The sequence below is a fragment of the Moschus berezovskii genome, chromosome 24 (assembly GCF_049115385.1).
Source record: "Moschus berezovskii isolate FMDL1 chromosome 24, NW_MosBer_1.0, whole genome shotgun sequence".
Classification (NCBI taxonomy): Eukaryota; Metazoa; Chordata; class Mammalia; order Artiodactyla; family Moschidae; genus Moschus; species Moschus berezovskii.
Window position 1 is genome coordinate 49,608,769 of NC_142483.1, and position 14,905 is coordinate 49,623,673.

General features: G+C 41.9%; 1 protein-coding gene across 3 annotated transcripts in view; it reads right to left on the bottom strand.

Annotated features, from left to right (window-relative positions):
- The window catches only part of EXOG (exo/endonuclease G), a 32,339-nt gene that overhangs the window by 15,757 nt on the left and 1,677 nt on the right, over window positions 1–14,905 (bottom strand). For all 3 annotated transcript variants that reach the window (XR_016036167.1, XM_055414622.2, XM_088831728.1), the window contains exons 2-5: window positions 14,632–14,781; window positions 11,795–11,934; window positions 9,950–10,026; window positions 8,018–8,132 (exon numbers count right to left, since the gene is read on the bottom strand). Coding sequence is in view for 2 of the 3 variants with exons in the window: in XM_055414622.2 (XP_055270597.1) it covers window positions 8,018–8,132; window positions 9,950–10,026; window positions 11,795–11,934; window positions 14,632–14,781 (482 nt within the window). In the remaining variant the exon portion in view is untranslated. The remainder of the gene's footprint in view (window positions 1–8,017; window positions 8,133–9,949; window positions 10,027–11,794; window positions 11,935–14,631; window positions 14,782–14,905) is intronic.

The window sequence follows — 14,905 nt, forward strand, 5'->3', positions numbered from 1 at the left end:
GTCTCATAATCAGGACTTTCAGTGCTAACATTCAACAGTCAAAACTGCCAGCTTAGAAACTCCCAGCTCTAGAAATAAAAATATGGCCTCAGTTTATCAAATTCACTAGGGAGCTAAACATATAGCCTTTCAAGCAGCAGCCAGACAGATCGCATAAGTTATTAATATCTTCAGTATCGCCTAGACTATGGCTTATTTTTAAAATTACATTAGATAGGGACTTCCCTGGTGGTCCAGTGGTTAAGACTCAGCCGTCGAATGGAGTGGGTGTGGGCTCAGTCTCTGGTCAGGGAGCTAAGAGCCATATGCCTCTCAGTCAAAATCCAGAACAGAAAACAGACACAGTAGTGAAACAAATTCAATGAAGACTCTGAAATGGTCCATGCAAAAAACAAAACTCTTAAAAAAAATTTAATTACATTCAGTTCAGTTCAGTTCAGTTGCTCAGTCGTGTCCGACTCTCCGTGACCTCATGAATCACAGCACGCCAGGCCTCCCTGTCCATCACCAACTTCCGGAGTTCACTCAATCTCATGTCCACAGAATTAGGTAAATGTAAACGCCGTCTGCTCAGAGCTCTGCACACTCGCATCTTCCATCAAACACACAACTCCTGAATGTGTCATCAAATCTAACACTTTGGAAAGCTCTCCACACAATGAAGCAGCCAGAACCCAGGTCAGGCCTGGAGACAACTTGGGTGCCTGTGTATGGCTGCACTAATGAAATAACACTGTTATGAAACCTGTTCAAATTTCCTTCCAATTGGCCTAAGAGCCATTATCTGCTTTCTGAAGAAGAAAACGTGAACATCTGCTTCCTTAATGGCCTCCAATAAAATGACAAATCCCACAACAAGAAGCCGGGAGCCCGGATAAGACAGAGGAAGGAGAGCTGTAGGGGATTCGCTTCTGCCTTTCCCAGCTCCTACCCACACGGCACAGCCAGACTCTGAGGCCATCTGCCGTCTGACACGCAGGGAGGCCCCGGCACCATGACCCACCCAAAGGAGTGGCCTCTGCAACCAGCTGTCCTGGAAGTTAGTACAAGCGGCTGGTCAGGGTGCAGCTTAGAGTAAGGTTTACGGAACAGCACAACCTACGTAACCCCCTCCAACAAGTCATGTATGCGTGTTCCTCACAGACCAAAAAACACACCCACGTGAACCCGATGGAGTGCACAACCAGCCCACGGATCACCAAGAGATGTTCACTCCAGAACGCATCTCAGGGGTGCCGTGCCCGGCATGCTGGAAACACTGAAAGGAACACGGCTGAAAGCAAACACAGCTCGCGCTGCTCTCAAGAAGCGTCCTGTGCGGGGAGAAGGCAACACCTGCAGTTTTCACTGCAGGCAGAGTGTGGTGAGATGTCAATATTGAGCATCAACGCCTGCGCGGAGGGCGCGGGTGCAGAGGAGTCAGGAACCAGAGCTGAGGGCACGGCAGCAGCTGCGCCGCGGTTTACAAGGAGGGGATTTTAAATGGCCTTCAAGCTGGGAGCCAACGGTTAGGCAAATCCTTGGTGCCACCTGGTGGACATCTCCGTCACTGCAGCACAGACCTCAGAGTGCCTCTGTGATGAGCCTTCAAGACCAGTCACTTGAATATTGTCTCCCCTCATGGACTCTGTTTACACACACAAATGAAAACTTTCAAAAATAATTAATAGGTCAAGCCTGTGTGCTGTCAATCAGTGTTTCTAATAACCCCAGTTCATTATATTCTAGGCAAAGTAAAGAAGCTTGACATTTTAAGATTCATTGTTTAATGGAAACCACCATTTCTATTAAATTTTCAAAAACACTCACACAGCTAGGGAACCTCCAGTACTGCTTTTGGGAAACTGCATGGACACAGGAATTCCTACTAAGAACCACAAAGTGTGACTCTTCCACCCATGATCTTCTCACAATATTTCAACAAAAGGGGGTAAAATATTCTTCACAAAAATAAAGAGAAAAATAGAAACTTAGCCACTCACTGTCTGCTGATTCAGCTTGCTTTGTTCTCAGAAAGTAAACATCTTTAACCTGCCTAATACAGGAACCAGTATTATTTGGAAATTCAGAAAACTCTTCGTTTCTTCATTGAATTTAAAACGTAAAAAAAAAAAAAAAACCTAAAATATTTTAAAACTTCTTTGTAGACAACTCAATCTACAACATAAATTCTTCCCATTTTCAGGAAAATTGGAAGACAAATAGGGCACCAAAACAGAACAGTTCAGCAAATTGAAACCCCAGAGACCTAAGGTTTTGCATGAAGTTGCAAGTCACAGCCACAGTATCTTCTTTTTTCATTCATAAAATGGCTAGTAACAATCCCCAAGAAGCCCATCTCTGAATACTCCTGTAGACACAAAGACTCATTAGTTTAAAAAATAGAGAAAAGGATTTTGAAATCTGCAAGGCCTATGTAAAAAGTTATTTTTGTAGCAGACATCATTCCAGAGACAGGAATGCAACTGCATTTGGCACAAAAGATGGTTCTGCACCGGGACAGGGGGAATGTGGGATTAAGCAAGATAAGACCAGTTCAAGGTGGACAAAAGGGATTCAGGAGAAGAAAGTAGGCTGGACACAAATGATGCCCTAAACAAAGGACCCAAGGGCTTAACTGATTTATCAGTAAATCAGTAATAGTCCTTTTCATATAATATTTAGTTATAAAAATACTTTACAAAGAAAATTCTTATTGCTGTTAAATTACCAAAAGGCACTGAACTCTTGTCAAGGCTGTAACGAAAACTGGAAATCAACCAGGAGTGACTAGAAAATACAATATATAAAACAAACAGAAAGCTGGCACTCACTCACAACGTGAGATAAGTTTCTATACCTCCTGGCCTGAGCTTGTTTCTTCCCACCCAAGAGACAGAGATGACAATTTGCTCCCCCATCTCGCCCCCAACTAACTCCACACACACAAAGCTGGGCCTTCATGCTGACTCTGTGCCAGAGAGACTGGCCACAAACAACACCCAGGCTAAACCTCTCTGTCGTGTCATACACACAGCATCACGAGGAAAAAACACATACCTGCAAGACTCAGACAGATGTGATATATCTGGTTACATTCCCTTGGTAAGACGATAAAAAGACATACCAAAAATAAAACTATTAGACACATCAAGAGATGAAGCCCTTAAAATAAACTCATGCCAATCAAGTGAAAGAGAGAGGCAGTGACGGTGTGATAAATGGGGAATCCCCACCTGAGTGGCCAGAGGGACAAGAAGTGAGGGAGTCACAGGGGTGGGGAGTCAGCAGGGGCGTGGCTGCCACGGACACTCAGACCCCGGGAGACCGTCCTTCTCACACTGGGCACCCGCCCTGGCAGGGCGCGGGAGATGCCACGCCAGTGAAACAAGCACGTCTTCCCAGAGGGTCACTTCCACTGAGTGATTTAGGATGGGAGTAAGAAAATATATAATATTTTATATATGTATCTATATATTTGCTTGCTTTTTTAATAAGACTTTTATTTTTACTTACTTTTTGACCCCAAACTATGGCAGTGAAAGTGCTGGCCCCTAACTACTAGACCACCAGGAAGTTCCCAAGACTTTATTATTATTATTTTATTTATTTATTTTGGCCTCATCACATGGCATGCAGGATCCTAGTTCCCCGATCAGAGATTGAACCTGTGCCCCCTGCACTGGAAACATGGGAGTCTTAACCACTGGATCCACCTAGGGAAGTGCCATAAGGAAATATTTATCCAATAAAAGAGTTGATTTCAATTAAATAGATATAGAAATTAAGACTGCATAAAGATAAAATAGGAGATTTAAAAAAATAATTGCTGATCACATTAGCTGATGCCTCGAAATCCCTGAAGGCATTATTTTCAATTTCCTTCTCCTCCTGGAATTAGTGGAAGTTTGGATAATGCTGTAGAAGGAAAAAAGGCTATTAAGTACTTCTCACAGGACAACCCCACCACTGCCGAGGCATCAAATCTGAAGCTCACTTTCTTGCAAGGACAATTATAATCTATGGGCTGGAATCTTCAGGTATGTTTAATTTGCCTGGATTCTCTCTCTCCTTGAAACAGGCACATGTCTGACCTAAGCTATAATAAAGGGGGTGACTGTGATTAGAGCTGTCAGATGACTCACTTCTGATAAAATCACTGCCTCTCATCTTCCCTCGGGCTCATGCTCACTCCAGTCCTATGACGCTGCGGTTCTTTCCTACATATTCCAGCAGACATTTCTGCCTGGCTCCTCTTGGCCCATTTTCTGCTCTTATGCTTGCATGCCAGCAACTATCACTTGTAACTGCTCTCCATCCACACCATGTTTTACCTCCTGGCCTTAAGCTTCTATATATGAAGAGCACAGCCAACCCTCCACTGGAGACTTTAGAGAGCTTAAAGAACAACGCTGTGAATGACGAGCAATTCTCATACAAGGAGAGAGACCCACGTTTGGATTTCCCCCTTGACAATTACTAGCAATGTCACTTGGACATGAGCCCTTGAAATCTCAATTTCCTCCAATAAAAGAAGATAATCACCACCTGTTTGTAAGAGCTGTTTGTGAGGACTGACCGGGATAGCAGGAACAAAGCCACAAACATACTGAGGGGTATACAAGGCCCTTGATAAATCCCACTTCATCTGCTCCACTTCCTCCAAAGTACACACACTAGATACACACAGAGCTTCATCACTAGATAGAAAAGTAAACAAACACATTATCTTTATTAGCTATATTCTACTAAAATAAGGTTCAGAGTATAGTTGTAAACAAGAAGGAAATACCAAATGGACAGATTTAAGAAAACAAATCATGAACTGCCATACGTAAGTGCAAAGCATTCCCTGGGAAACAGGATCCATGATTCAAATATGTATTGATTCCTTGAGAGGAACAGACCTACTTCAAGGGCTGGGCGATGCCATGTCCCCTTTCTTGGCATCTCTTAAGGACATGGTTTTACCCATAATGGTCATATTACAAATTGCCAGAAAATCACCTTAAGTTTTAGTTGGGCATTCAAGTTGAGCATTTGCGCCTGCTGCAAATCTTTCTTTTTTTTCAAAAAAACTTTTTTTGAAGTGTAGTTGATTTATAATGTATTTGTTGCAGGTGTACGGCAAAGTCATTTAGTTTTGTATATACACACAGAGACACACACATAGATATTCTGTTTCAGATTCTTCTCCATTACAATCATTACCAGATATTTAATGCAGTTCCCTGAGCCATACAGCAGGGCCTTGCTGTTTATCCTTCTATTTTTGTCTTCTTCCCTAGACAAGTGCTCTAATCCAACTGTCAGAGGGACTTGCTGTTTCTTAGCACACGTCCTGCTTTTTCCTGCCTCTTCCCCTGGCCTAGCTTTGCCTCCCATGTCTGTTTTCCTTAGCCAAATTCGCCCAAGTTTATATGTCATAGATTTGTATGCATACATATATTTTTAGCCCAACTCAATTCTTAAAATGGTGAGCTCTGAGACAATTTTTCCAATTTAATTGACTAACAGATCATATTTTCCTTTCATGCTAATAGATACACTAAAAATTTTTAAATGCAAATTCCACCTGAAGTCAAGTTTGATCTGAAAAATGATGCTGGGCTTCCCTGGCAGTCCAGCGGTTAAGAATACACCTGCCATGCCCTGTAATGTTGTGGGAGGCCTCCACAATAGTGCAGGTGTTCAGAGTTTCAGCAAAATCCGAGTACAAGTTATTAAGTAAAAGAACTGATAAAAGTTGTTGACTCAGAGAGAGAGAGAGAGATGACTTCCATGATGTGAAAGAAGGAAAGAAGGGGAAAAGTATCCAAACATAGGCTGAAGCGTGTCGTTTATAATTCCACGTACATTCCTCCCACGTGACAAGTACTTAAAGATTTCCTAAATTAAAAGATTGGCCAGTGTGAACACGAACAGGTCCTATTCATTACTACAGACATGGAAAACTAGTGTTACAGGTTCCGAGGCCCAGAATCTCAAAGAAAAGGCCTAAGGCTGATAATGCTTTAAAACAAAACAAAAGACTGTCACTCAGAGTCCACTCTTCAAGAAGCTCACCGTGGCTGCCCTCACACATTCACCACCAGGACACTAATCAGGGTCAGAAGAGCCGACAGGTCTCTTCTAAAATTCTCTTTGAGACTACCTATACACACCTGTATGGCATTCACTGATCGACTATTTAGCAGGAAAAGCAAGATTGTCTTTTTAGTGGTTAATTTTATATAACCCAGTGTAATAGAATTCTGGTATACAAAAGATATACGAAAGAGGTATAGACATTTGCTTCATTCTGAATTAATTGCAAATTCAAAATGTGTAAGGATGGCATATGGAATACTTGTATACCCTTCACCTAGATTCATCAACTCTGAACATTTTGCCCAATTCCATTTATTACTCAACCTTTTTCTATGTTTTTTTCCCTAAACCTTTTGTATTTCAGAGCAAAGACATTCACTTACATAATCACAGTATAATAATCAAAGTCAGTAAATTTAACACTGATAAAATATAATTATCATTATGACCAGCCTAGATAGCATATTAAAAAGCAGAGACGATACTTTGCCAGCCAAGGTCTGTCTAGTCAAGGCTATGGTTTTTCCCATGGTTATGTATGGATGTGAGAGTTGGACTGTGAAGAAAGCTGATTGCTGAAGAATTGATACTTTTGAACTGTGGTGCTGGAGAAGACTCTTGAGAGTCCCTTGGACTGCAAGGAGATCCAACCAGTCCATTCTAGAGGAGATCAATCCTGGGTGTTCATTGGAGGGACTGATACTAAAGCTGAAACTCCAATACTTTGGCCACCTCATGCGACGAGTTGACTCACTGGAGAAGAGTCTGATGCTGGGAGGGATTGGGGGTGGGAGGAGACGGGGACGACAGAGAATGAGATGGCTGGATGGCATCACCGACTCGATGGACATGAGTTTGAGTGAACTCCGGGAGTTGGTGATGAACAGGGAGGCCTGGCGTGCTGTGGTTCATGGGGTCACAAAGAGTCGGACACGACTGAGCTACTGAACTGAACCTACAGACCTCAAATGTTACCAATTGTCCAATAAACTCTTATTCAGAAACTTTTGTTTTTCTGATCTAGGATCTGATCTAAGATAACACAATGCATTTTATTTCATGCATTTTAGTCTTTCAGTTCAACTGGATGTCTTCCTGAATGTTTCCCTCCTCTTGACCCCAAAGACTGAAGTCGTGACTACTCTACTGTATTTCTCCCCACTCCACCTGCTCACGTCCAGCCCGGATCTATAACGATACCTAAATCCCACAACTCTGCTGCTGGTCCTAAGTGTTATGAGCTCACACTGCTCTATCTTCTGGAGTTCCCATGCTCCCCTCCTGACTCTGTTCACTCTTATTCCTCCATCAAGATCTAGCTCAAAAATCGCCTCCTTGGGGGACTTCCTTGGTGGCCCAGTGGTTAAGACTGTGCTTCCAATGAAGGGGCTAGGGTTCAATCCCGGGTCAGGGAACTAAGATCCCACAGGCCAAAAATAAATAAACAAACCCCCTCCTCTGTGAAGTCTTCCTGACCCCTGCAAACAGGGTTGGTCACTTCTTTCTGACACCACTTCACCCAAACGTGGATACATCAGCGCACGCTGCAACATAATTAGTTGATAACACACCTGTCTCCTTTTCTAAACTGCGCACTCCTTGAAGTCAATGGCTGCTTTTTAACCCATCTTTATATCCTCTATGCCTATCATTCCAACTGCTCAATAAATCCTTATGAATAAATGAAACTAAAAAGTTGAATACAGAGACTTCCCTGGTGGTCCGGTGGCTAAGACTGAGCTCCCAAGGCAGGGAGCCTGGGTTCAATCCCTGGTCAGGGAACCAGATCCTGCCTGCCACAACTAAATATCCTGCATGCAGCAACTAAGGCTCGGTGCAGTCAAATAAAGAAGTAAATATTTTTAAAAATAATAATTCTAAAAAGTACAATACAGAATGAGATTATAATCTCACGCACATAAGCCTGAATGTTAAAACATGTTCCTACCTGGTAACTAACTGTTTTCTTTCCATCACTTCCAGTCTGAGGTAAGGTCAGCGGTCCAGATACTATCCAAACATCCTCAAACCTTTCTGTCAGTTCTCGACAGTACATTTCTATTCTGAAAAACAAAAGAAAAAAGATATGTGATAGTCTCATACCAAAATGTAGAAAAGAAGCAAACCATATCAAGTCCGAGGAGAGGTAACAAGAATACTGAATTACAGAAATCAGTGTAAACAGTGAACATGGCATAAAACACCAAGAAGCAAATAAGCAACGTTCTTCCCAGTTTGCTATACGAAAAAACTTAAGAAAACACACGCATTTATACAACTATCTACATTTTCCTGTGTGTCCATTCAACATAAAGTTTATGACTCCCTTATTTTTCTATGCCAGTAGGTCTCAAACTCTATTCAAGAATTATGTGTCATTTCAACAAGTTGATATTTTTTATGTAACTACATCCATTGTAGGACAATCAGGTTTATCCCAGCATTTCATAAACACTGTCACACTGTATTAACAGAAATGAAATGTTAGTAGTGTAAAATGAAATATTAATAGCATGAAATATTAGTATTAATTTTAAATACTTAAAAGACCCCCTGACAGAACTGAATGAAAGCATATGAAAAATAGAGAACACCCAGATGATTTTATACAATAGTTCCTCGTCCACAGAGAATACATTCCAAGACCCTCAGTGAGTTCCTGAAACTGCAGACAGTACCAAATCCTATATATACTGTTTTTTCCTATACACATATATTCATGATAGAGTTTAATTTATAAACATGGTAAGAGATTAACACAATAATGATAAAACAGAACAATTTTAACAGTATGCTATGATGAAAGTTATATGGGTGTAGCCTCTCTCAACATACCTTACTGTACAAATTCACCAATCTAAACCAAGCCCTTCTCATGCTTAGTGGCTGTAATTTATGCAGCTTGAGATGCAACAGCAAAATTAGCACAAGTTTTGTTTTTCTTCACAATTTCATAGGTAAGATTCCTTCTTACCTTACATCACAACAATTTCAGCATACAATTTTTTTTTTAAGTCAACAACTTTTACCTTTTCACTTAAGGGAAACACTTTACAGCATCTCTTCAGCCAATCCAAGTTGCCACCATCACTGCTCTTGCATTTCGGGGCCATTAGTAAGTAATGTGAATACAAGCACGATGAACGCGAGATGGTTACTGACCAACAGGCGGGATACACTGGACAAAGGGCAGATTCACAGCCCAGGCAGCACAAGGCAGAAGGTACTAGATTTTTTTTTTTTAATCTTTATCTTTTTAAAAAAAAATTTTAATTAATGTATTTGGCTGCGCTGGGCCTTCACTGCTGTGCATGGGCTTTCTCTAGTTGCAGCAAGCAGGCTCTAGAGCGCGGACTCAATAGTTGCGGCACGTGGGCTTAGTCCCCCGTGGCACGTGGAACCCGTCCTGAGCAGGGATCGAACCTGTGTTCCCTGCGCTGACAGGTGGACTCCAACCACTGGATCACCAGGGAAGCCTGGGAAGCACTAGGTTTTATTGGGTTACTGGGCAAGGCACCAATTTAAAACTTAAGAAAATAAATTTCAAATAAACTTATATTTCTGGAATTTTCCACTTAATGTTCTTGGACTGCGGCTGACGGTGAATAAGTGAAACAACAGAATAATGTTTTCAGCAGTTTCTTCCAGAACTTGACTTGCGGCCAGTGGGAACAAGGCCAAAATGGCTGGCTATGGACTGACGTCTATACTTCCATAGGAAACCATCCCCAAATCCAGCAAAGAAAACTAGCCCAAAGCATTTATCTTCAGTATTGTCAGCATTTGAAAAATAAAAGACAGGAACAGCTCAGGCACGCCTTCTCCTGGTCACATCACTCATCTCCCACAGAATCACATTTTAAAAACTCTCCCTGCTCACCTGTTCCAATATCCAGCATTATTATCATAATTCTGAGGCACAATATTAGAGAGGTAAAAGGTTTCAGCCATGGCTTTCTGTGAAAAGAAATAAAAACAGGAACATGCGCTGAAATGCCTTCCCCTCTGAGAGAGACAACCAGTTCCTTAGTCAAACCTTAGCTCCAGGCAATTACAGCTACTATGTGTTCAGATACATGAAAGTCACAACTGCTCCATGACAGAAAGCTCAATAAGGATTATAATCAGAATAAGGACTATAACAAAAGATTAGTTTGGCGTGCTACCTTTCTTCATAATTTATTAAATTCATACATGTAATGTCGACTACATGAACAAAAAATTTCCGATGTATAGCTAAAAGGTAAATTCTAGTGCTAAGTCTCTGGCAAAGAGTTTCTCAACAAAGGTCAGCTTTTAGGAACACAGCAGTATTTAAGTAGTACAAACACATTAGTTCAACAGTGGCACCAAAAAAGTCCTGTTGTTTTGAATTTCTGGCCACCATGTGTTCATTCAGGCTTTCCTGGTGGTTCAGACAGTAAAGAATCTAGCTGCAATGCAGGAGACCCGGGTTGGATCCCTGGGTCGGGAAGATCCCCTGGAGAAGGCAATGGCAACCCACTCCAGTACTCTTGTCTGGAAAATCCCATGGACGGAGGAGCGTTGTAGGCTACAGTCCATGGGGTTGCTAAGAGTCAGACATGACTGAGCAACTTCACTTTCACTTTTCACTTTCATGCAATGGAGAAGGAAATGGCAACCCACTCCAGTATTCTTGCCCAGAGAATCCCAGGGACAGAGGAGCCTGATGGGCTGCCGTCTATGGGGTCGCACAGAGTCAGACACGACTGACGCGACTTAGCAGCAGCAGCAGCAGCAACTGCCAAGGCCACCAAATACTCTGTCTTCAAAAAGTGGCTCTCCGGCTTGCATGCACACTGACATAATCTACAGAGCTTCAAAAATATGGATGCTTGGGTTCCACGCCCTAGAATTCCTGATTTACCTGCTCTCATTACAGTCTGGGTACCAGGACTGTTTTAAGACTTCCCCAGCTTCTTATAATGAGTATCCAAGGTTGAGAGTCACTATCTTAAAGACAATAATCACCAACAATTCATGTAATAATCTCAACATCAGAAAAATCACTTCTCCCCTTTTTTGGCAGAAAAAGTATCCTAAACTAAAGGAGGCTAGAGAGACATGACAATTAAATATAATATGTGACTCATGATTAGATACTGAATTTTTTTTTAAAGTTCTAAATGACATAATTGGGATAATTTGGCAAATCTGAATGTGAACTGTATACTAGATATTATTGTATAAAAACACATTTGCACACATTTCTTAGTATAATGATACTTGATATATATTCAAATATCCTCATCCTCAGATAATATAATCTCCCAAACAATCTACCTAGGCATGAAGTATTACCATGTCTGCAATTTACTGTCCATGGTTTAAGAAAATTCATAAAGTAAATGTATCAAGATGCATTTTCTGTACTATCCTCAACTTTTCTCCAAGTCAAAATATTTTTGCTGTGCTCTCTTTTCAACTTTTCTACAGGTCTGAAATTTTTCAAGATAAAAATGAGTGAGTTGTTTAAGCTCATATTGGCTTTACAATTCCCTTTTGCATAGCTTTTAGTTTTCCTCACTCAACTCCTTTACAAATGCTTGCGCATCTGAGCAAAGAAAAGAAGCGTAATTAGGAAGAAAACGGCAAAGTACAGTATGAAAATCCTCAAGGGTTAGGGTCTTAGGTTAATTTCCAAGTCCCAGGGAATGCATGATACCAGCCCTGTGTTCCCATCCCTCCCGAAAAATGTGCCTACAGTTGAGAATTTGTTATTTCCTGCTGGGGCCATATGGCCTCGCGACCACCCACTGCCAATATAGTCCTCATTGAAGGCACTGAAGGCTGGAGGGATGCTGGGATCCGGCTTGAATTTACAGTGTTTTCTGTCTGCATCACCTGAAGAAAAAAGACACACAATGTAAGTGCACAAATATCCCTCAAGATTCTCTAAGCAAGGCAAGTTGCCAGCTGGTATCTCTTTGAGCAGTTAGTAGGTAGTATCAATCCTTAGTGATGGCACGCACGTCTCAAGTTCCTGGGACAGTTCAGATACTTCATTTGAGTTTAGCAACAACTAACTCTTGCTTGCAGTCCCTCTCACCCCATAAGGCTGCAGAAACAAAAGCAATATGGCTTTAGTTTACCAGGACCACTCTGACCCTCTCTGGATTCTGGCATTCCCCCAAATATTGGCCTGGCAAAGCTCTACTTAGGCTCTTCATATATTTTTTTTTAATTATTTTTTTCTATATACTGCTAATAACATTTCTTGTTGTTTTTGGCAGGAGAGTTAATCTAAATAACTTAGCCTGTCATTACTAAAACTGTAAAACAAATGCTTCACACTAAAATTAAGGAAATCACAGGTATATTGCTTCCTGTTTTCAAATAATATTAGTTAGCTCTATTTCACCTCCTCAAAACCGTACAGCTCACATGACTAACACTATGAAGCACGGTGCTTTTTCTTACATACCTCTGAAAATAATAACTTAAGCGTAAGGTAAAATTAGTAAAGCTGAAATCCCATCTTGGGCAAACTGTTGTATTTAAAGGAAATTTATCAGGCTTGAGACTAAATCAAGTGAGTTTCTCTTGATGTAAATTTATAATCAGGGACTTCCCTAGTGGTCCAGCGGCAAAGACTCCACGCTCCCAAAGCAGGGAGCCCAGGTTCGATCCCTGGTCACGTAACTAGATGACACAAGCCACAGCTAAAAGATCTCGTGTGCTGCAACTAAGGCCTGGGACAGCCAAATAAATAACTTTTTAAACTGATAATCAATTTCACTTGCTATGATAAAATTTACACTTACATCAGTTCCCTTCTAGCAGTAAGCATATTTCAAAGTGAAAGTTGCTCAGTCATGTCTGACTCTTTGGGACTCCATGGACTATACAATACAGTCCATGGAATTCTCCAGGCAAGAATACTGGAGTGGGTAGCCTTTCCCCTCTCCAGGTGATCTTCCAACCCAGGGATCGAACCCAGGTCTCCTGCACTGCAGGTGTATTTTTTTTTACCAGCTGAGCCACAAGGGAAGCCCAAGAATACTGGAGTGGGTAGCCTATCCCTTCTCCAGGGGATCTTCCCAACCCAGGAATTGAACTGGGGACTCCTGCATTGCAGGTGGATATTTTACCAACTGAGCTACCAGGGAGGCCAAGCATATTCCAATCCTCCTGCTATTCTGCAGGTTAATGTGTACTTTACGAAGGCACATGCTCATTTTAATATATTTAAACACAGTATGCACTATAAGGGCTTCCCTGGTGGCTCAGAGGTTAACGCGTCTGCCTCCGATGCGGGAGACCCGGGTTCGATCCCTGGGTCGGGAAGATCCCCTGGAGAAGGAAATGGTAACCCACTCCAGTATTCTTGCCTGGAGAATCCCATGGATGGAGAAGCCTGGTAGGCTACAGTCCACGGGGTCACAAAGAGTCGGACACGACTGAGTGACTGAACAGAAGGGGCAGGATGCACTATAAAGTGATGGAGAAATAATTTGTGGCTCATATAGCAAATTAAAAGGCAAATAACAGAATGGGAATAAAACAACTCTGACAAAGTAACAGTCTTAATACAAAAATTTCCTACAAAATTCAAAAAAGAATATCCCCATTGAAAATGGTAAAGAAAAATTCACAAAGAAAGAATAAATCACAAAATATTAACCCTCAAAGTGAGGGTTAATTAACCCTGGTAACCAACAAACAGCGGTGGTGGGAGTGTAACAACAGATTGGACAAAGAGTGATGTGGGAGTGTAACCTGAAAAGGCTACCGAAGAATCAGTCTAACAGTAAACAGCAAAACCCGGCCATCTTAATGACGGACGGCATCGGGACACGAGGCCACGTGAACAGGCGCACGCACCTGCCTGCCTCTCCAATCTCCAATCACGTTCGCCCTCGCTACAGCCAGGCTGGCCTTCTTTTAGGTCCCTAATGGAACGACACTCTTCACATGGAGGCCTCTGAAGAGGCAACCGTGCTTCTCTTTCCCTGTCTGGAATGCTCTTCTGCGTATCCTGCCACCCCCCAGCTCACTGCCATCCACTCTTCAGGCCACTTTCTCAGAGAAGCCTTGCTAAGCAGTACCGGGTTCTCCTGTTACAATCTCCCATCATATTCTTTATTGTTCCTTAATTACACAAACCCAACTTGCAATCACTTTTCCTCCAGAACAGTTACTGCCAAGTATAACTACACATTCATGAGTATTTGATAGGTCAACACACCCACTCCCTGACCCAAAGTGTCCTGGGAGTAGAGACCATCTACTCTGGTCACTGAGAGAACCCCGAGGCCCAGCCCAGTGCCAGGCACATGGCAGGCATTTACAGGTCTGTGTGGAGGTTATGAATGAGTGGTGCTCACAGCAGCCATATTGTGACAAAGCCTCCAATTCATGTGTCAAGGATACAGATCCTCTCAACCCCTGAGACAGCCAGGCAGTATCCATCTACCTAGTGAGCCATACAAACATTTTCTACAAGTGCAGTGATGTAGAAAGGGTTGAAATTATTAATAACCCTCTTTGTTCTCAATTTGGAAACATCTTTCATCAATACCTTTGCTTCTAATCACCTACCCATTATCTTGCTTTTGGATATATGTTCAAGAACCCATCGAGGCACCCGCTTTGATTGATCATAAGACAAGGCATGGTTAGTGTAACACCTTGTCTCTGTTCCAGTTAAAGGGAATCCAAATTGTTCCAAGACAGCCCTTTCCGAAGAACCTAAAAATGAGAAAGGGTGCAAACAAACAGTTAGTGACTTTTATTAGGAACAAAAAATAATAAAGAAGTGGGTAAGACAAAGGACTGGCTCGACCATAACATTAACCAGGTGATCTCATTTTTG